The sequence below is a fragment of the Benincasa hispida genome, chromosome 8 (genome assembly GCF_027475165.1).
Source record: "Benincasa hispida cultivar pf3 chromosome 8, pf3_genome.v1.1, whole genome shotgun sequence".
NCBI lineage: Eukaryota > Viridiplantae > Streptophyta > Magnoliopsida > Cucurbitales > Cucurbitaceae > Benincasa > Benincasa hispida.
The window spans coordinates 3,506,327-3,529,574 of NC_143485.1; the positions used below are offsets into that span (position 1 = coordinate 3,506,327).

At 39.1% G+C, this 23,248-nt stretch overlaps 1 protein-coding gene and 1 non-coding gene across 5 annotated transcripts in view; both read left to right on the forward strand.

The window, feature by feature from the left end:
- The first annotated feature begins 3,199 nt into the window (after nt 1–3,199).
- On the forward strand, nt 3,200–3,271 carry TRNAD-GUC (transfer RNA aspartic acid (anticodon GUC)). The gene has a single exon. It is a non-coding gene; the product is annotated as a tRNA-Asp (tRNA).
- Nucleotides 3,272–3,303: 32 nt separating this feature from the next.
- APC4 (Transducin/WD40 repeat-like superfamily protein) overlaps nt 3,304–23,248 on the forward strand; it is a 50,274-nt gene continuing 30,329 nt past the window's right edge. The window contains exons 1-6 of one of the 4 annotated variants that reach the window (XM_039038124.2): nt 3,304–3,516; nt 3,640–3,716; nt 3,841–3,952; nt 4,455–4,546; nt 5,081–5,164; nt 5,324–5,563. In XM_039038124.2, coding sequence (XP_038894052.1) covers nt 3,648–3,716; nt 3,841–3,952; nt 4,455–4,546; nt 5,081–5,164; nt 5,324–5,563 — 597 coding nt within the window. In that variant the 5' untranslated portion in view covers nt 3,304–3,516; nt 3,640–3,647. Of the gene's footprint in view, nt 3,521–3,639; nt 3,717–3,840; nt 3,953–4,454; nt 4,547–5,080; nt 5,165–5,323; nt 5,564–23,248 lie in introns of all 4 variants that reach the window. The other 3 variants (XM_039038126.2, XM_039038127.2, XM_090316414.1) reach the window with 3 other exon arrangements.

Here is a 23,248-nt window from a genome sequence, read left to right on the forward strand (position 1 = left end):
TGTATACGATGATGTTGTTAGGACTTATGTCTAAACCTCTATTCTTGTCTATGTGATGATGAATGATACACATATACACAAGGTGACCGCATACTATCATATCCTATTTCTAGGGTGCATGCGATGCGTAATAGCAAACAAAACTTATGTTTAAGTTTCTATCTCTTGCTTATGCGGTTCTAATCTGACTCTCTCAAGCCTAGATTCTAACTTGACTCTCTCAAGTCTAGGTTCTTTCTTTAGACTACTCTCTCAAGTATCTCTAAAGGGTGAGTGACGCATACATAAGACAGGATGATCGCATAAAGTGAAGATCTTGGGTCATGCTAGCTAAGTACTTCTCAACCCATTCGAAAATTTAGCTATTCATGCGAAATGTGGAGAGATTGAACAGATGTTGAGATGAGAATTCCATTTTCTATAAATAAAGTGCAGAATATAAAACAACATTGGAAAGTAGGGATAAGAAGCCCAATAGCAATGCCTTGCTTCCCGAGGCTTTTACATTGTCTTACTCTGCCCAGAAGAATATTCTTGCTTTCGCAAGTGTCGGCACTCTCTCCTTTTACGGCGCTTCCCGACAATCTTTCGAGCTAACTAGGAATGATCTTTCGGCATCTTCTTCTCTTCGTTCGCCTCCGCTTTCTAAGTATATGAACAACTACAGACTAACGACTATCTATTTGTATATGATCTATCTTCTGTATATGGTGAACTCCTTTTACGATGGTGGCCTTCGGTATTTATAGAACTCAAGGTGAAGAAGCTTTTCTCTCTAATGATTGCAATAATGGGAGGTCATTAAATCTTCTATCTGATGTGCTGATTAATGGTCACCAAAAAGTTGAATGTACTTGCTACAGTGTGTCGTTAATGACTTGTCAACTAAATTCGGATTTGATCGTCATCAGATTTCCGTCCCATCATGATTTATTATGTTTTCACCTTGATGCGCCGTCTTTATGCGGCCACCTTCTTGAGTGAATTTTCGCGAGTGCATACAATCACATTGCTTTGCGATCACAATCTTTTAATGCGCACGGATGCCGAATTCCTTGGATCGCAATTTAACTTGTGCCAACGCATTTTTTTTTGCATAAAATAAGTACATTAACCGCTTTTATGCGATGGGCACATGCGATCACACTATTCTCACTTTACTGCTTTTGGACATGATTTTGTATATTTTTATCGTCGCATTCCTTCATTGTTTTACTTATTTGCGCTGTAATAACGTGCATTTCTGCCCATTGTCACAAACTAAAGCTAGGAGAGCATGCTAATGTTTTAGAAAGTTTCTTGCAAAATGAATTCCTATAGTAAAAGCTTATGTTCTTAAACGTGCCACTCACTGAGCTCCCCAACTCACACTTTCCAATGTTTTTATTTTTCTGCCCAGGTAGAAGGAGAGTTTCAAGATTCCAGGATTGCGGATTGCTTGACAAGGAAGGTTCAGTTTGCCACTGTTGTAAAAGAGTTGTAAGTCAAGTGTTAATCTAAAAGTGGTCGGTAACTAGTTAGTCAACACAAAATTAGAGTTAGAGTTTTGCCCATAATAAGCTATCTCATGAATGATGATGTTGTAATATGAGTATTGTGACGATGAGTTAAGTTGCGTTATGTGATAAAATTACTAATGAGCAAGTTCACAGAGTTGAGCCCACAGTAATACAGGCTCATAAGATGTGAGATTAATAGGTTTAGTGGGCATTAGATGTCATAAGAAGGGTTGATATCTGCTGTCTTCACACATCCTCTTAGGTTAAAAAGGTAATCTGTAGCAACAATTTAGACGCTGATAAGGATCATCTTGCAAACTTGTCCTTGAATGTGTCGACATCATGTCAACCACAGGTTGAATTAAAACATTCTACTTATTTGTAAGTACTTTTATATTGTATTGGTGAGTTTGTTTCTAGTGTACATTGATACACACTGGTTTTCATCAAGTTGTAGATATGTAGATAAAGAACGTTAAGAAATGTTAATTAGGATTGGGAAACCTATAGGTTCCGACACAACCACTCTCAATAGTAGCTTTACATGATAGTGGAATGCTAAGCATGAACTGAACTAATGAAATCTCTTCTTGAAAATTTTGAATCAACAATTTAACATTAGGAAACTATAGAATGAATACTTCATATACCATTATTAACAATTGAATTTTATTTTCGATATTGTTGCAATGGAAGTTGGTTTTCAAGTTTAGCTTTGATTCCACTTCCAAGCAGTTCTTGTCCCTTTGTTTTTTGGATTTTTTTCCTCTTTTCAATAAACCATTTAAACGAACATTTTTGTTAAATATTTAAAGAAAAAAAAAGTACATTTTCATGTTCTTGGTTTCTAGGTTTCGAGTATAGTTTTCATTTGGTTTCTAGGTTTCAAAATATTTTTCAATTCTTAAGTTTTAAGTTTGATTACATTTTAGGCCAATTTGGTAACCATTTGGTTTTTAGTTTTTGTTTTTGAAAAGTAAGCCTATTTCATCTACATTTCTTACAATAATTTACATATTTATTAAAAACAATGGTTGAATTTTTAGCCAAATTCCAAAAGCAAAAATAGCTTTTTGAAAACAACTTTCTTTAGTTCTCAAATTTTGGCTTGGTTTTTAAACCATGGGGTGAAAAGTAGATAAAAAAGGAAGAAATTTGGAGGTGGAAGTAGTATCCATGGGCTTAATTTTCAAAAGCAAAAACAAAAAAATCAAATGGTTATCAAACGGGGTCTTAGTAATGTTATAGATTTACCCCCAAAGTTTGAATATTGTTTTAATTTCGTCTCTAACTTCTAAGATATATACTTTTAACTTTGATTTTTTCATTCAGGCCATAAGAAAACATACACTGTACCATACTAATAATTCTTTACAACAAATGTTATATTTATAGAAATTTTTACAGATAAAAAAAATGTCAATCTATTTACAGAAATAGCAAAAAAAACACTGAAGTTTATCAGCGTCTATCACATAGTATAAACGATAGATTTTCATCAGTTTCTATCACTGATAAACTATCAACCTCTATCAAAGAAGATCAAAATTTACTATTTTTTTTTTGTAAATAATTTTCTTTATTTTTCTATTTTTGAAAATCCCACTATATATAATTTTTAAAATTCAAAATTTCTCTCATTTGATAAATACCAAAAATATGTATTATTATATGAGAGAATTATTCGTTAAAGCAAACAAGTCGTTGTAGTATAGTGGTAAGTATTCCCGCCTGTCACGCGGGTGACCCGGGTTCGATCCCCGGCAACGGCGTTGATCATTTTTTCTCCTTCTTTTTAAAAGTTGCGGCCCTATTACACACCGGCGAAGTTGCTTTAATTTCTTTTACCTCAAAGAACGTAAGTAACTTGCTTGAGCCCGCGCCTCTGTGTTTTGAGCTAACCGGCGGCGACGAAAGTCACCCGAAAATCTCCTCATCAGTGCTGGAGCGCTCTCCTTCTTGGCCTCTCTATAATTCTTCACTAGTTTCTCTGTAGTAATCGTAGTCCATTGCACAAGTAAGTAAGTCATCGAGTTTTGATCAAGTTGTTGATCGATTCATACTTTAGCTTTCTGAAGTGCTTCTACTTTTTTTTTTTTTTCTTCCCTGAAATTTGGTTCTGTGAATTTTTCCATTTCAGCTCTAGCTATGGAAACCGACGAGGCCGACCGCGTGCTTCCATTTCAGCTCCAATTCGACAAACCTATTGCCTCTCAGGTTTAATTTGAACACCTCACTATTGCCTTCCTACTTAGTTGTACATACATTAATCTAGTATTGTGTGTAGCGAGTTTTTGTTTTTTTGTTCTTCTCTGAATATTTGATGAGTTGCTAATGCAAGGTTAAAATTGCCGAGTGGAACCCGGAAAAGGACTTGCTAGCCATGGTCACGGAAGACTCGAAAATTTTGCTCCACCGTTTCAACTGGCAGAGGTTGTGGACTATATCGCCTGGTGAGTTATACGTTTCCCTCTATTTCCTTAGCTTGATTTTGCATTTCCTTATTTATTGAAAAAGAAAATTTAACGGGTCTGTTCTAGACTTTTAGTTTTCAGTTTCACACTGCTTTGTCGTACTTGAAGCTTGATTTATATATATATATATATTTGATTATTTGGGTTAGAATGTAATGCATAGCCCAGAGGTTAATTAGATCGATATAAAACTGTTGATACTAAATCAAGACGAAGGGTAATATTTAATCTTTCAAAGGGCCATCTTTAAGTTGTTTAATGACAACTTAGTGATTCTTGAACTATCAGTGTTACACTAGAGTCTCAACCCTTGCTTTGAACAATTTTGGTTCAACGAAACTAAATACATAATACAAGACAACGATATTGTCGCTTCCTCTCTAGAACTTTGTGTTTTGCACTATGTTTTTGAGTTTTTATAAGTTACATTGTTGTGCAGTGACGTCCCTTGACTATGAATGATTGTATAAATTCTATGTAGGAAGGTCTATAAAATCGTTATGTTGGAGGCCTGATGGTAAGGTGATAGCAGTTGGTCTTGAAGATGGGACAGTTTTATTGCATGATGTTGAAGTGAGTAGCCTTACTTTAACTTTAAAACACACTTTTCCCATTCATCGGTTGATCGTGGCATTCTTGCACTCAATTTTGGTGATCCGGACACCTGTTAGACCAGTTGTACTAACATTGATTAGATTAAGCTTCCAACGTGCCTAATATAGATTTTGTTTCCATTCGTTTCCAACGTGCTTAATATAGAAATGGAAATTTTATTTTAATTTCAACCTCGATAATTTCTTATAAGGTATTTGGTATAAATAAAGAATTTTATATATTAGTTAACATCTCCTATATAATTGCTTTGCCACTACTGTTTTCGGTTGATTAACATTCTGGTCAGTAACTACAATAGAAGTGCTATTTTGAAATGCAATATTTTATTTTTATATTTTACTTAAATCAGAATGATATGCATTAATGATCAAACTGCATTTAATTTAAGTTCATAGCAATGTTTAGAGTCCAGGATAAAAGTGAAAGACGCAGTTGTTATTTTCTTTTAGTTTTCTTGCTGTTTTTTAACTTTTTATTTTGTATGCCAAACAGAATGGAAAGTTGTTGAGAAGCTTAAACTCTCATGCAGTTGCTGTGGTTAGTCTAAATTGGGTGGAGGATTGCCAGTTGATTACAGTACGTAATTCTCCACTTATTTATTTGGTGTTTTCCAGGATTTTTGCTGGGAAATCATTTTGCTAATGTCATGAAGAATGTTCAACATGAATTGTGGTTTTCAAATATGAATTTATGTTTTCTTCTCATCCTTCATCCTTTTTCACAATTGTGGTACAGGACAAAAATGAAAACTTATCAACTTATGAAGATCGCACTAGTCGTATTTTCCCTCCTGCTCCTACAGTTCCTCGAATGCCTGGACTTGTTTCAGGAGATACTGGTTTCATTGATGACAGTGAAGACTCATTTACAGAGTTGTCAAATTCTTCACAACAACGGTTTAACATTTTGTGCAGTGGTGACAGAGATGGAAGCATCTGTTTTAGCATATTTGGCATTTTTCCAATCGGAAAAATAGTAAGAACCTTTCTTTTCTCTCTTTGGAGAAATAGTTAGTTACCTTGTTACTTTTCTCCCTTCATCAGTATCTGATACGCTGGTAATTGCATCATTTCACTTGTATGAAAATTCAATGTACTATGTCCATTTTAAAATTGTATATTTATGTTTTGATTTTTATTAATCTATTTATTTTTATAACCCACATATCCTCCTGGTGGAATTCTCTCGTTTAGGGGAAGTGGGAAGGGTCCAAATTTGGAAGTAAGTTGAAACCTTTAAAAGGGGAGCTAAAAGTTTGGAACAGAGAAGTATTTGGAAACATTAGGGTGAAGAAGTGAGCTTGTGGCTAGAATAAAAGAGATAGATGAGTGGGAGATGAATGGTCCTCTAGAGGAAGCCTTAAAGGTGGAAAGAGATTCCTGCAAATGTCAATTTGCCGAGTTAATTAGAAAAGAGGCCTATTATGTGAGGCAAAAGATGAAAGTTGGTTGGGCTAAAGATGGCAATTGTAACATTGCTTTTTCCCACATGATGGTTAGTGGGAGGAAGAGTAGGAATACGATCGGTCCCTTGGTTAAGGATCCTGGGGAGACAATTAGGGAGGACATAGATATTGAGGAGGAGGTTGTATCTTTCTTTGTGAGTATCTTTGGGCCAGAGGTTACTCCTAAACCGTTTATTCGAGGGATTTACTGAAATCCAATCTCTCCTAGGGAAAGGGAGGGGTTGCCGATCCCCTTTTCTATGGAAGAAATTAAGTAGGCTGTTTTTGCTAGCGATAGGTATCCCCAGGTCCCGATGGCTTTTCTTTAGCATTTTATCAAGAAAATTGGGATATAGTCAAAGCGGAATTGTTCAAGGTCTTTTAGGAATTCTTTGGAAGGGGTATTCTGGATAGATCGATGACTGAAACATATGTTTGTCTCATTCCTAAAAAGGATAACGTGAATAGGGTAAAGGATTTTAGACCGATCAGCTTAATTACAAGTGTGTATAAAATTATTGCAAAAGTGTTGGCTAATCGTCGGAGAAGGGTGCTCCTGTCGACAATCTCAGAAGCACAAGGTGCTGGACAGATTTTGGATTAAGCTCTTGTGGCAAACGAAGCTATAGAGGAGTATAGGCTTAAAAAGAAAGAGGGAGTGTTATTTAAGATTGACTTCGAGAAGGCCTATGTCCATGTGGATTGGGACTTTTTGAATAAAGTGATGGAGAAGAAGGGTTTATAAATGGAGAATGTGGATGTGGGGCTGCCTGAGAAATGTGACTTTCTCCTTTCTTATAAATGGCAGTCCTAGGGGTAAAGTGGTAGCCATGAGAGGCCTTAGGCAAGGAGACCATTTATCTCCTTTCCTTTTCCTTCTTATGGTGAATATTATGAGTAGTTTGGTGAGGAAGTGTGTTGAAGGCAGTATTTTTATCCCTTTTGAGGTTGGGGAGGAAAGAGTGACTCTTTCGCATCTCCAATTTGCAGACGACACGCTTTTCTTGGGCTCGGGCAATGAGAACTCGTTTTTAACTTTGAATCACATTCTAGCTGTTTTTGAAGAAATCTCGAGTTTGAAGATCAACATGGGAAAATATAGCATCATGAGGATAAATTGTGAGGAGGAGAAGCTTAAGAGATGGTCGGAGTTGTTAGGGTGTGAGGTTGGGCTGCTTCCCTCGTCCTATCTTAGTCTCTCTCTTGGGAGTAATCCCAAGGCGATCGTTCTTTGGGATTCGGTGGTGGATAAAGTTAGGAAGAGATTGGCGTCTTGGAAAAAAGGGTATTTTTCTAAGGCAGGAAGACAGACTTTGATAAGATCAATTTTGTCTGGCCTTCCTATATAATTTTTCTCCCTTATCAGAGCCCCAACAAGGTCTTGTAAGAGTCTGGAGGAGTTAATGTGTGATTTTCTTTGCGAGGGGATTGAGGAAGGAAAAAGAAAGGGCTCACATTTGATTAGGTGGAAGGTCATTGAGAAGTCTATTGAAATAGGGGGTCTTGAGATTGGAAATCTTAGGTTATGTAACAAGGCCTTACTATCTAAGTGGTTGTGGCGTTTTTATTCCGAGCCCAACTCTCTATGGCGTAAGATTATGATAGGGCTCGATTTATATATTCACAATTTGGGCTAAACAACCAAGGAAGTCGAGGCTCCCTCCCTTTTACAAGCTCTCAGAGCTATTCTCAATAAAAAGCAAAAGATAGTGATTTCTTTCCCCCCATTCCTATTTAAGAAAAGAAAATAACCTAATAACAAAAAGGTGAAATAACAGAAAGGTGGGAATAATCCTAATAACAGAAAGATGCCTGATCCCCATATAATCCCCTATTCGTATTCTCATTTAACAGCTTTTCTCATTCATTATGTATTACATCATTTTGTTCATTCTGCCCTTTTCTATGCTTATTCTTCTTTCGAACGTACACCTTCTTGATCAGGGATCTATCACTACTGCCCCCTAAAGAATCACCTTGTCCTCAAGGTGGAAATCAGGGAATTGCTCAACTATGAACGTGCCATTTTCCCAAGTAGCCTCTTTTGTAGACATGCCATCCCATTGGATTAAAACTTCAAAATCGGTGGGAGAGACCACAGTGGTGCCAACCTTTCGAACGCCCAACACTGCGACTGGTTGATGGTGCAGGGATTCGTTGTGCTACCACGTTTGGGGGGTGGTGATCCTCGATAGTACCGACCCAATTGCCTTCCGTAAATGAGACACATGGAAAACTGGGTGGATATTCACGTGAGCTGGTAGATCAAGCTTATACGCCACGGGACCAATTTGTTCACTGATCTGGAAAGGGCCGATGAAGCGAGGGGCTAGTTTCAGGTGTTTATGGATGAACAAAGTGCTCTGTCGATATGGCCTGAGCTTAATATACACCCACTCATTAACCTGAAATTCCACCTCACGTCATTTGGCATTCGTGTACGATTTCATCCATTGGTGTGTACGTTCAAGCATGGCCTTGAAGTGTTTTAACATGTCGTCCCTTTCCTTCAAAAGAGCATCAACCTCACCAACTACCACAGTTCCAGCTTCATATGAAACCAATGGTGGTATCGATCGTCCGTATACTACTTCAAAGGGTGATTTTTTCAATGAAGTATGGTAGGACGTGTTGTAATTATATTTGGCCCAAGCTAACCATTTTGAACATTTAGTCGGAATGTCCATTGTAAAACACCGTAGATACGCCTCCAATCCTCGATTGACGACCTCTGTTTGGCTATCAGTTTGTGGGTGAGACGAAGTGCTCCACTTTAATTGTGTCCCTGTCAACTTAAACAATTCTTCCCAAAATAAGCTTGTAAAGATCTTGTTTCTATCTGAAACGATGCTTCGAGGTGTTCCATGTAATCGAACTATCTCTTGAAGAAATATTCCAGCCACTGTAGCTGCTGTGAAAGGGTGTCGTAGGGTGATGGAATGAGCATACTTTGATAACCGATCTACCACAACCATTATTGGATTATGCCCTTCTGACCTTGGTAAGCCATCAATAAAGTCCATGCTAATATCATTCCAAATCATCTCAGGTATGGGTAAGGGTTGCAAAAGCCCTGTTGGTGCCAATGATAGATATTTAGTGTGCTGACATACCGAGCAATCTCCCATGAATGATCGTACATTTGCTTTCATCCCCTTCCAGAAAAACTCCTTCTAGAGACGTTGATATATTCTGATTGTCCCATTATGTCCCCCTACTAGATTGTTATGGAGTTGTTGAAGTAAGAGGGGAATTGTAGGGGAAGTTGAAGGCAACACTATTCCGTTTTTGTAAAGCAGGAAGTCCCCTATCACAGAATAGCCATTTGGAAACGGTTCACCAGCCATAATTGCCCCCCGAGTTGTCCCCAATTCCTCTTCTTGGTCGATTTGACTACGGAAAACTGCTGGATTAACATTGTCTACACAACTCAGCGCGGCCAACTCTATGGTTGTTGGTACTCGAGACAAAGCATTAGTAGCTGAATTCTCTAATCCCTTCTTGTATTCGATTACGAAGTCATAGCCAATCAGCTTTGCCACCCATTTCTGGTATTCACCCACGATTACTTGTTGTTCTAATAAGAACTTAAGATTCTTCTGGTTTGTGCATACTGTAAATCGATGACCCAGCAAGTAAGGTCGCCACTTCTGAATAGCCAACAAAATGGCAATTAATTCACGTTCATAAACGGCCTTCAACTGATGCGTTAGAGGTAGAGCATGACTGAAGAAAGCGAGTGGCCGACCTTCTTGCATTAGTACAGCTCCTACTCCCACACCGGATGCATCCGTCTCAACCACAAACGGTCGTGTGAAGTCCGGAAGGCCTAAAACAGGAATCTCGGTCATGGCTTTCTCTAGAGCCTCGAAAGACTTTTGTGCCTCCTTATTCCACAAAAACTTGTCTTTTTTGAGCTGTTGAATGAGAGAGAATGCAATGAAACTGTAGTTAAGTACGAACTTTCGGTAGTACCCTGTTAATCCAAGGAAGCCCCTCAATTGTTTTACTGACGTTGTAACTGGCCACCGGACCGTAGCTTCAATCTTTGATGGATCAATTGCCACCCCCTCAGTCGAAATCACATGACCAAGGTATTCAATTCTCAAGGCCGCAAACGTACACTTTTAAAATTGGCCACCAGTTGATTCTCAGTCAAGACTTGCAGCACCACAGATAGATGATTTATATGCTCATGAACAAAAGTGCTATATATCAAGATGTCATCAAAGAAAAACCAATACAAATTTGCGTAAAAAAGGGCATAAAATGTCATTCATTACCGGTTGGAATGTGGAAGGAGCATTCTGAAGACCAAATGGCATCACCAAGAACTCGTACTGCCCCTCATGTGTTCTAAAGGCCGTTTTGTGAACATCCTTTTGTGCAATTCGTATTTGATGATAACCAAGATTACTGCCTCTGTGAGCTCATCAAGTAGTTCATCCACAACCGGAATAAGGTAGTTATCAAGGGACCGTTGCTTGATTCAATGCTCGGTAATCGAAGAACCTCCAGTTACTATCTTTCTTCCTAACCAATAAAACTGGGCTGGAGAAGGGGCTGGTACTTGGTTGTATAATGCATGCTGTCAACATTTTTGCTACTAGTTGCTGAATTTCGTCCTTTTGAAACAGAGGATATTGATACGGGCGAACATCGACCAGTCCCTCCCTTGATTTTTAATATCAAGCTGATGTAAAGGCCAATGATTGATTAAAGCTAATGAAATAACAGCCTCACAGATGCCATTTTTGCTACAGGAGAAAAAGTATCAGCATAGTCAACGCCATAAGTTTGTGCATAGTCTTCGCTACAAGGCGCGCTTTTAACCGAGCAACAGAACCATCAGGATTAACTTTAATTGCAAACACCCATTTGCAACCGATAGCCTTCTTTCCTGCAGGGAGAGAAACTAAATCCCAAGTACAATTATCATCTAAGGCAGTCATCTCCTCCACCATTGTGGCACACCAACCAGGATGAGACAAAGCCTCATGAACAGTTTTAGGGATGGATACAGATTCTAAGGATGCAATGAATGAACATGTGGAAGGTGACAAATGGTTATATGAAACAAAAGAGGAAAAATGTTGGCTATGTTTACTCAATTGCTTCAATACCGGTTGGGTTTTTGATAATGATTTCAAGGCAAACGTCCTTCAACTTCTGATTGGCTCTAAATTGAAAAAGAAGCCAAGATTAATTTGGGTCAACGCAGTCAAGGCATTGTTATCAGAATTATGGTTTGAAAGGAATCAAAGAGTGTTTCACGACAAAGTCTCTCTTTGGTCCATTAAATTTGATATCGCTCGCATCAATGCCTCTTCCTGGTGCTCTCTCTCCAAAGAATTTAAGGATTTCTCCATTCAAGACATTAGCCTCAATTGGAACGCTTTCATTTTTCCCCTTTCCTGATCTTTTTAGCTCTTTTGTTTTCTGATTTGGTTCCTTTCAGACTTTCATTTTGATGTAAGCCTTTGCAACAGGCACGGTTTAGTCAGATTTTTAATCAATTATTATCCTTAATGCTTTACTTCTTTTCGGATATGATGAGAGTGCTATGGAGGTGTCAACCTAGTTGAGATGTCCAGGTGCACTTGCTGATCCGTTCTTTTGTTCTCTTGTTTTTGTATCCTCTCAATCACTTTGTAACATCTTTCATTATCTTAATAAATAGGTTCGTTTCTTGTTAAAAGAAAAAAAAAGAAACAAAAGAGGAAATAGGATGAGCACATGTACGTTTACCTTTACGAAGATCATCATTTGTTTTTGGATCCAATGACGAAGAAGACTGGTATCGGGCATGGAACTGGAGGAGCTGGTACAGGGCATGGATCTGAAGGAGGTTGTCGTCGAGTGTAGACCTTAACGATGGGTGGAAGAGTAGAGGTAGCCACAGGTAAAGATGAATCAGGAAGAGGATGACAAGGAGAAATAACTTTGTAGACAAGGAAATCATCCTCTAATTCCTTATGCTCCCCCTGACTCTTATTCGAAGAGAAAGATGGTGATGAAAAAAATGAGGAATGTTAAAAAAATATGACATCAATAGAGACGAAATATTTATTTAGACTAGGACAATAACACTGATACACCTTTTGAATACGGGAATAACCAAGGAAAATACATTTTAAGGACTTTGGATCCAGCTTGGTATGTTGAGGCCGAACATCCCGAACAAAGTAGGTACAACCAAATATTTTGGGTGGAATGGGAAACAAATGTTGCTTGGGGCATAAAGTACGAAAAGGTATCTCACCCTTAAGAATGGAAGAGGGCATGTAATTTATTAAGAAACAAGCTGTGGAAACAACATCTGTTCAAAAGGATTTTGGAACATGCATCTGAAACATCAAAGCTCTGGTTGTCTCAAGGAGATGACGATTTTTCGTTCTGCAACCCCATTTTGAGATGGAGTATCGACACAAGAAGATTGATGAAGAATGCCATGGGCAACTAAATAAGACTTAAGTGCATGAGAGAAATATTACTTAACAATATAGGTCTGTAGGATTTTAAGAGTACCACTAAACTGAGTTTGAATTTCAGCATGGAAGTTACGAAAATGAGAAGGTAACTCAAAACGACTTTTCATTAAATATAATCACGTAACACGAGAATAGTCATCGACAAATGTAACAAAATACCTAAACCCTCCTTTGGACTCAACAGGACATGGACTCCAAACATCAGAATGGACTAATTCAAAAGGAGCACTAGCTCGTTTATTGACTCGAGGATACAAACTCAAATGATGAAATTTAGCAAACTGACATGACTCATAATCTAAAGAAGACAAATGTTGAAGTTGTGGATGAAGACTCTTCAACGCATAGATAGACGGATGACCGAAACGACAATGCTCTTCAAAGGCAGATGACACGCTTGAGCATGTGATGGCCATAGGTGTTTGTGGTTCAAAGATGTAAAGACCTCCAACTTCACGCCCTTTACCAATAGTCTGCTTGTCGTAAGATCCTGAAATAAGCAATAACCAGAAAAAAAGGAGACACAACAATGAAGGTCACGAGTGAGTTTACTGACTGAAATCAAATTAAACAAGGAATGTGGTAAATTTAAAACTGATGACAAAGAAATCGATTCAGTAAGATGGACGGTTCCTGATCCTAAAACAGGAGTGGAAGTTCCATCAACTATAGTGACATTAAGTGAAGAGGTAGATGTACAAAGGTTAGAGAATAAACTGGGGTTACCTGTCATATGGTCTGTAGTGCCAGAGTCAATGACCCATTTTGACATGGAGGAAAGAAGACATTTAGAAATGTTACCTGTCTCTGCGATGGCCGTAATGGGAGTAGAAGATGATGTCCTCAAGGACTCTTAATACTGTTGAAATTTAGTAGACTCCTATGCAGAAATTGTAATTGACTTGTCAAGATTATCAGGAATAGAAGCGACATATGCAGAGGGTGATGACACCCTCTGACCCTTATTCATCAATCTTCTGCATTCACGTTTCGTATGGCCAGGTTTATGACAGTAATAGCAAACGACACCTCCTGGATTTGATCTTTGGTTATTGGGATGACCTTTGGAGCTATTTGATTCAACCCCCTTATTACCTCTATAATCATTTGTGCGCCCAATGAAAGCACTACTAGAATTAGATGGCATAACTGCTTGTGTCTTCTCTGTACGAAGTATTCGAGTGTAAGCTTCTTCCAACGATGAGATATTTGAGCTTGACAACACTTGATCTTTGGCCATCTCATATTTAGGTGCAAGACCTACTAAAAAACTTATGATAAACAACTTTTCACGTTGAGCCATAAGCCATTAGAACTTTTGGATCCGTGTTGATTGATATCAAGGCGTTGAATTCCGCACATGTATTAAACCTCCATAAAGTAGTTTGTAAGAGATTTTTCTCCTTGATCGGGTTGATATAGAGTCTTACAAACATCAAATACTCTATTAATATTCTCTTTCCCCGAATAAAGGAAATCCAAATATTCCAATAGTTCCTTGACTGATTCACAGTGATTTACTAGTTCAACGATTTCACGGTCAATAGAAATCTTGATTTGTAGAAGCATTCTTGAATCGTCCCGCCACCAAATCTTTTTATTAGCATCAATCGATCGCTCTTCCGTGATGTGATCATCCATCTCCATGCTCCTAATAAAGTGGCGAACATTTGATCTCCATGAATAGTAGTGGGATCCATTCAACTTATGTTCAATTACTTTTGACACTATAGGAACCATCTCAGACATGACTACTGGTTTCTTATCAACCATTGCCTCAAAAAATAGACACCAGACAGAAGAGAATCAAACCCTAATTTACTGAAGAGATGTCTTTACAAGCAGTGAGTATATAGCCCAAACGAACACACCACCAAGAAGAGTCAACAAAACCGAGGAAACCCACAAAAGACAAACCAAAACAGGTGGAGCACGCGCCTACACGTGCCAGCGCGTGGATCAACGGAGAAGGGAAAAGGTGGTACGTGAGCCTCACGCGCTAGTCAGATGGAGTCCAGACTTTGGGGTTTTGTAGATCGACGGTTGGGCTCCTCGATGGATTGAGCGGTGTCGAAAAAATACCTTTTTTTCCCCTCCCCGGCGGCGGCAGCGGCTGATAGCTGCGACGGCAGCGAACGAACCGAAGACGGCGGCTGTGAGCAATGTTTTTTTTTGAAACGGAAACAATTCATTAATTAAAGAGAATATCGAGTAAAAGCCCAAAGTACAAGAGGATTATACAATGAGCTAAATAACAACTGAAAGCCAAAACGGATCAGCTAGCGCACCTGGGCATCTCAACTAGGTTGACACCCTCTTAACGCCCTCATCATATCCAATAATTATCTAAGACTAGCTTAAAACAGAAGCATAGCTTCTTTACATTCCCAAAAGGACAAACAACGAGGCTAATAATTAAATGAACATTCTGAAAAATACAATGAAAAAAACTAAGAGAACCACTAGCTGCTGAAGAGGCTAAATCCCGACACTTGGGAGGGAGGCAAACACCCTCCAATTAAGATTAAACTCTGATAAACTGTAGGCATTAAAATGCTTGGAGAGGATACACCAAGAAGAAGCTAGCCGATGGGCTGATTCGAACCGATCTTGACATCCAAGCACCTTATCATGGAACACCCTCTAATTTCTTTCAAACCAAAGGTCAGCCAGCAGTGCCTTTACTGCATTCAACCATAGAAAATTGCTGGGTTTGTGAAGGTTTATACCAACTAACAGCTGCTGCAAGTTGCCCTTAAAGTCATTACACATAACCCATGAGATGTTGAAGGACAACAACTTATTCCAACACCAAGCTGAATAGGAACAATGAAAGAAAAGATGGAGGGAGTCTTCTGACCTATTTAGACACAAAGGGCAAATTGAGGGAGAGAGATTGTTGGCTGCCATCAACTGTCCACTAAGCATTATCCAGACAAGAACATTAATTCTTCTTGGACTGCAAGTCTTCCATAGGGTCGAGAATAACGATTTATCCATTGGGGAAGAGTGGGAGAGGTATGTTCTAAGTGAGTTGACCGTAAAGAGACCCAAGGCTGAGATAGACCAAACCTTACTATCAACAACTTGTGAAACTTTCCTTGTTGCAATAACCCCAAGAAAATCTTGAAAGGAGACGATTTCATCATCTTTAAGCAATCGGCGGAAGGTGATTGACCAAGCTGCCAAATTGGTGTCCCAATGGTCAGCAACCGAACCGTTTGGTAACAAAGATATTCGGAAGAGAATTGGGAATAAGGAACGGAAAGGAGTCGCTTCCACCCAAGGGTCCAGCCAAAAAGCAATTCTTCTACCATTTCCAAGCTTAAGAGTGGCCAACGATTCAACTTTTAGCCAAGATTTAGAAATACTAATCCAAGGGCTTCTTAGACTTCTACCCCCTTTACCTGTCGTATGCCAATTGAAAGGGCCCGTGCCATGGATGCTTCTGATAACTTGCCCCCAAAATGAGCTTTCTTCTTTGAAGAACCTCCAGCCCCATTTAGCGAGTAGGGCTTGGTTCATAAGTTTGAATCCACCAAGGCCGAGGCCTCCATCTGTCAATAGTTGTTGAACCATAGCCCACTTCACCAAATGATTTAGCTTGCTGCAATTGTGCCCTTCCCAAAAGAAATTTCTTGTGATTCTCTCCAATTTCGAAGCAACTCCTTCCGACAATATAAATATAGACATGAAGTGTGTTGGGAGGTTGGATAGAACTGACTTGCATAATGTGACTCTACCTCCTCTAGAAAGATTGAAGCGCTTCTATTTATCCAATTTGGCTTGGAAGTTATCCAAAACTGGTTGCCAAAAAGACAGCTTCTTCGGGTACCCTCCAAGAGGCAGCCCAAGATAGAGGATTGGAAGCTGATCAGCCTTATAATTTAATGCAGCAGCCATTGAAAGCAACTCTTTATCATCCACATTTACACCGTAAAGGGCTGATTTATCCCAGTACACCTTCTGCCCTGAGCACGATTCGAAAAACTTCACCGTTTGCTTTAGTTTTGCAAGCATGCTGCTGTCATACTTACAAAACAAGAGCGTATCATCCGCAAATTGAAGGATGGAGATCTGGATTTTATCTTTGCCAACCACAAAACCTTCATATAGACCGGCTTGAATGATCTTAGTCACCAAGCACTTAAAACTTCACTTACTAGAAGGAAAAGGAAAGGTGAGAGGGGATCACCTTGCCTAATGCCTCTAGTGGCAGCCACTCTTCCCCTTGGTTTTCCGTTGATGAATACAGAAAACATTGGATTTTTAACACAGCCCAGAATCCAATCAATCCATTTCTGATCAAAGTTTTTACTTTTCAACACCTTTTCAAGGAAATCTCAATCCACATGGTCAAAGGTCTTCTCCAAATCAAGTTTGAGGATCCATCCTTTCTTCTTTTTCACTCTATACTCTTCTACAGCTTCGTTAGCAATGAGGATGGGGTCTAAAATTTGCCTTCCTTCAATAAAGGCACTTTGGGAGGAGGCTATAATGCTAGGCATTACCAATTTTAATCTTTTAGCCAACACCTTTGCAACAACCTTATATATCACTGTAGTTAAGCTAATTGGCCTGAAATCACTTACTTTGACTGCTAATTTCTTCTTTTGAATAAGACAAATGAAGTTTTCCTTTATGCATGCATTTAGCTTACCATTCTTATAAAAATCTTCAAAAGTGGAATGCAGATTATCCTTGATTAATTGCCAAAATTTCAGCAGAAACTCCACTGTGAAGCCATCGGGTTCTGGTGCTTTACATTTTCCTAGTTTCCTTACAGCAGCCTTGATTTCTTCGGGAGAGAACTTGGCTTGTAGGCTTATGTTTTGAGTAGCATTGATACAAGACCAATCAAGGTTTAATGGAAGATGCCTTAAACCTGGAGACTTCAGGAATATGTTGCTGTAAAAATTCAGGATTAGATGTTCAATCTCTTGAAAAGAAGTTGTTGGCACCCCTTGATCATCTATTAATTCAGCAATGAAATTTCTTCTCTTCTTTGCAGCTAAATACTTATGGAAAAAGCTTGTGTTCTCATCTCCCAACTTCAACCAATTCAACTTACTTTTCTGAATTAAATTAATTTCCTCCCATCTGTAAAGAGACATTAAATCTGACTTTAAAGTGGATCTAAGTGCTAATTCACTGTTATCAAGGGTAGAGCAATCAGCAAGGGCATCCCATTTTTCAATTTCTTTTAACAACCCCTCTTCTTTGCTTCTTTGATCTTCCTGAAATTTAGAGTACCACTCCTTTACTGCTGCCTTTACACCTTTCAATTTTTGATTAAGGGCAAAACCAACCCACCCTTGAATGCTGCTACTAGCCCAAGCTGATTCGATGATCTTGACGCACTTCTTATTAAACAACCAGCTGTTACAAAATTTAAAAGGGGAAGGACCCCAGCTAAACGACCCTGCTTCTAGCAAAATTGGAAAGTGATCCGAGAAGGATCTTACTTGTCTGTTGGCTCTAGAGTTCTCAAACAACTCATCCCACGTTTTGGTGATGAAAAATTGATCTAAGAGAGATCTTGAAGCAGAAGCTCCTTCCCTAGACCAAGTGAAGCTACCATTTCCCAACCGAATCTCCAAAAGATTGGCTTGGTCTATAAAGTTGTTAAACTTCTCATTCCTTTAGTGCTTTTGCCCAATGGATATCTTTCATGTGCCCATCTTGTGGTATTAAAATCTCCCCGGATGCACCATGCTTCTACACAATAAAATGAAAGAGATAAAAGCTCTGGCCACATGAATTTTCTCTCTTTGTAATCATTTGGTCCATAGACATTAGTGATCCAGCAAGTCTTATTGCAAGCAGTGATGCATTTTATTGATAACGAATACCCCTCTCAAAGTTTCAACCACCGAGATCAAATTCTTATCCCATAGAGTCAATAAACCACCTGAATAACCATAAGATTCCACAAATTCCCAGCCAATATCTTTAGAACTCCACAAGCTTTTGATGAAACTCACTTCAAAGCTGTCTTTTTTTGACTCTTGAATTAGAACTATTGTAGGGTTAATTTTCTTTAGAAAACGCTTGAGAGCTGACCTTTTGTTAATATCTTTCAGGCCTCTAGTATTCCACGACACAATTCTCATGATTCAGACTTAAAACAAGGATTGTAGCCTCAACTTCTAAACATTAATCGAGGATGAGATGGCAGTCCTTGACAATTGAGGTTAAATGAGCTGGAAGATCACAAGGAATGGCTGAAAAAATTGAACTAACAACCTCTAAAATAGTGCCATCCTCTGTCTGAAACAGGGGGTTCAAATCTTGAACTATAGGGTCCTCTTTACTTTTTTCTTTTGAAAAACCAACTGATTTTGCCCAAACTTCTTCTTCACTACTCACACTGAAAGGAGAATCAATGAGGACCTCCCCTTTATCTGCTGGGAACTCCCCCGGATGGGGTGTGGAACCTCTCAAGAATGTATACTCTGTATTAGGTAATGAAAAAACAGAGTGTTCAAAGAGAGTAGGGAGAAGAGAAGCGGAGCCTGACTTGGAGCATTGAGGCTGTCCTTGAATTTGGGTGCATTGGGCTTCTAATAAATCCGGGTTGTGAATTGCCACTGACTTGGCTTTAAAGCTTGGTTTCTTGGATGAGTCCTTGGCTAACTTTCTTATGATGAAATGATTAGGGAATGATTTAAAAAGGTAGGGGGGATGCTTGAATTTTTGCTGACGTTTAGCCCCTGTTTTGCTTGCCTTTGGTGCTTGCTTACTGCAGGGAGGGAGGAGGAGTGTCGAGGAGGAGGCATGAATTTTTGGGGCTAGCTCGAGGGCCGGCTGAAGCAGAGGAGCCTGATTTTTAGTGAAAACAGGGGAGAGAGACTTACTCGGACTGGAACAGGGGAGCAGAGCAGCAGCCTTGGAAGACGAAGGGTCACATTTGTTGCTTAATAAAATTGCTACTGATTGCTTCGAAAAACAATTAACTTTAATTCCTTGTGGCTTTTCATTTTTTTGAATAGATGACTGTTCAAATTCCTTGGCCAAGGGGCTGGATACCCCATTAAAGCCTCCCTTCTCTCTCTTCTTAAAGGCTCTAGGCACCTTTTCAACTTTTTCATTAAAGTACAGTGACTCTTCGACTTCTTACACACTAAACTTTTCACTTGCAATGGGCTGTACAACTTCCTCGGCAATAAAGGAGGCAGGGGTAGTTGGACTCTTTGTAATTAAACACCTTGCAAGGGGGAAATGGGACTTTTCGACTTCCTCTGTGTAAATTTCATCTCTTTGCAGGGGTTCTTGAACTGGATTCAGGTTCCTTGAAAAGGTGGGTTTGGAATGTGAAGAGACAAGGAAATTCCACTCCAAAATATCCAATTTGAAATTAACTCCTTCATCTTTAATTACATCATTTAACCTAACAAGGTCAATAGGATTAGAGAAGTCCTTAAATAATAAATTCCCCACTACCTTAGAAGGAACTTCTAAACATTCCACATCTCCAAAATTTAGAAAAAAATTCCCACGAATTGCATCCTTTATTTCGATTGTGGCAGGCATAAATCCACATAGGTTTCTTCTAACTTGAATTTTGGCTTCCAAACAATTAGTTAAGTTAAGAGTTTCTGAGGCAATTGATTCCAAACCCCCAAAATAAGCACCTATGGCTTCAAAGGTCTTTCTTCCCCAAAAATCCAGTGGAAGATTCTTGATTGAAATCCAACCACCAAAGCCTTTCATCACAGAGGCTCTTCCATGTATTTTGGGATTCCACTTTTCAAATAGCAAGTGAAAAGGACCAAACGACTGCCATTTACCCGGATTTGATATCAAAGTGGCCAAATCACCATTGCTGACTTTGATTAAAGCTTTATCTGCAAACAGAGGATTGATAGTGACACTGGTTTTAAAGGCCTCACTCAATACCTTCGAGATATCCTTCCAATCATTGAAGACTAAAAGCCTTGAGATGAGCCATAAACTACTAAAATCCTCCTTGAGAACTTCATGATCTTTTTGAATCCAATAAGAACCCTTTTCTTGATTTAATTGACCTTTACTACAGGATTTTTGAGCTGCAACATTCTTAAACTTTGAAGGCTTTAGATATGGTTGAGAGAACGTACCTCACCACTTCTGAGAAACTCTTCACTTGAGGGGCTTGCTGAGCTGAATTATCTTTGAAGATATGGATGCTGGCATCAATCATTTCCTTGAACTCTTGCCAGCCTGAACATCCAACCCCATAAGGAACATGAATATTCTTTCTTCCCCCAGTGGTAGGCCACACTGCACATTCTACAAACCAATTGTCTTTGACTCTGAATTTGGCTAGACGTATGAAACTCTCATCTACTCTTTCTTTTAACAAAAAGAACTCAACCGTTGAGGCAAACAAAAGTCTTCTGAAGCCTTCTTTTAGCCAAATGGCTGCTGCTAAAGAGAGGAACAAGGACTATCCTTTTTTCAAATCTTCCACTATGAATCCTGGACCCTCTTGCCACATACAAAAGAAATGACCCAATATGTTGCAGCTTTTAATCTCCATGACCGGAAAGCACTCCTATCAAGGAGTCGAAAGGTCTTTACACAAAAAACTCCCTTTTACTCGAAGCAGCAAGGGTTAAAATACAGGGCTGGAAAACAGGGCAAGAAACAGGGCAAGTGGAAGAGCCGGAAGAGGGGCAGAGGGAGGGGGGTAGATGGAGAGGGGTGGGAGAGACGGTCAAAAGGAAGGAGGGCTAGGAGATGACTGTGAGCAAAGTTTAAACTCACCCCTCCACAAAACCCTAGGCGTAACACAAACGGGTTTTAAATTCTCAACCCCTAAGGTTCACGAAACCCTAAATTTGTTTAGAGGGCTCTGATACTATGTAAAACTCTTAGGGGGCGTTTGGGGTAATGAGTTAGTTATTATAGTCTTAGGTTATTATAGTTAGGTTATGATAGTTTGTGTTTGGGGTGTAGATTATTTTAGTTTGGGTTATAATAGTATGTGTTTGAGGTGTAAATTATTTTAGTTTGAGAAGGAAATAGTAAACATTGGAGCAAATAATAAAAAAATGATGAATGTAAAATAGTAAAATCTGTAGTAAATAGTAAATACTGTAGCAAATGGGGGTTTTGAAATAGTGTTGACTGTAGCTAATTGGAGGTTTTGAAATAGTTTTTACTGTAGCAAGAGGTGGTTATTATATTTTGATGATTACCCTTGCCCCAAACGCTCCCTTAGGTTTGAGAGAGAATCAGAATACTCTATTCATTCACCAAAGATATGAATATATACAAGTGTACAAAGCATAGAAAAGGAAAGAAATATAACAAAATATTTACAATAATGAAAACCCTAACAATAGAACTATAACATGTTGCATCTTAGTAAACCGCTGATCCATTCAAGCCTCTGTTCCTACTTGTAACAAGGTCAATTGTTCCTCAATTGTAGAAATACGAGCCTCCATTTTCTTCACCATTCCCCCACGAACGTTGGCTTTGATATCAAAGTGATAGGGCTCGGATTTTATATGCACAATTTGGGCTAAATAGCCAAGGAAGCTGAGGCTCCCTCCCTTTTACAAGCTCTCATAGCTATTCTCAATAAAAAGTAAAAGATAGTGATTTTCTTTCCCCCTATTCCTATTTAAGGAAAGAAAATAACCTAATAACATAAAGGTAAGAATAATCCTAATAACATAAAGATGCCTGGTCCCCACATAATCCCCTATTCATATTCTCATTTAATAGCTTTGCTCATTCATTATGTATTACATCATTTTGTCCATTCTGCCCTTTACCATGCTTATTCTTCTTTCGGACGTACACCTTCTTGATCGAGGGTCTATCAGATTATTGTAAGCAAATATGACCCCCATCCTTCTGAGTGGTTGTCCAAGGGGTCTAAAGGTTCTCACTAGAATTTATGGAAAGATATCTTGAAAGAGTTCCCACCTTTTGCGGTGTAAATTCAGTGTGTGGTGGGGGAGAGGAGGGAGACTTATTTTTGGGAGAATCACTGGGTGAGTGAGAGGCCTCTTTGTTCCTTATATCCCAGACTCTATCATTTGTTGGATCTTAAAAACCATTTTGTTGCTGATTTTCTTGTGTGGTCAGGGAATTCATGTTCCTTCTCTTTTGGGTTTCGTCATAATCTTTCCAATAGGGAGACGTTGGACATTATTTCTTTTCATTCTTTGCTTGAGAATCACTCTTTTAGGCATGGGAGAAGGGATATAAGGGTTTGGAGACCTAATCCTTTGGAAGGGCTCTCTTGTAAGTCCATTTTTCAGAGGCTTGTGGACCATTCTCCCTTAGGCGTCTCGGTCTTTTCAGTCCTTTGGAGGATTAAGGTTCCTAGGAAGGTAAGGTTTTTCACCTGGTAGGTGTTACATGGTCGTGCAAATACGATGGATCGTCTTTCGAGGAAGCTCTCCTCGCTTGTTGGGCTGTTCTGTTGCATCCTTTTGTCGGAAGGCGGAGGAAGATCAAGATCATATTCTTTGGCATTGCGAGTTTGCTAGCTCTGTGTGGGAGCGTTTTGTACAAGAGTTTGGCGTTTCGTTCACTCATCAGAGGGGTGTTGTTGCTACGATTGAGGCAATCTACTTAAGGGGGAGAAGGGGTGCTTTTTGTGGCTTGCAATGTGTGCGCTATTGTTTGGGTTTTGTGGGGGGAGTGAAGTAGTAGGACTTTTAGGATTGTGGATAAAGACCCTAGTGAGGTTTGGTCGATAGTTCACTTTCATGTTTCTTTGTG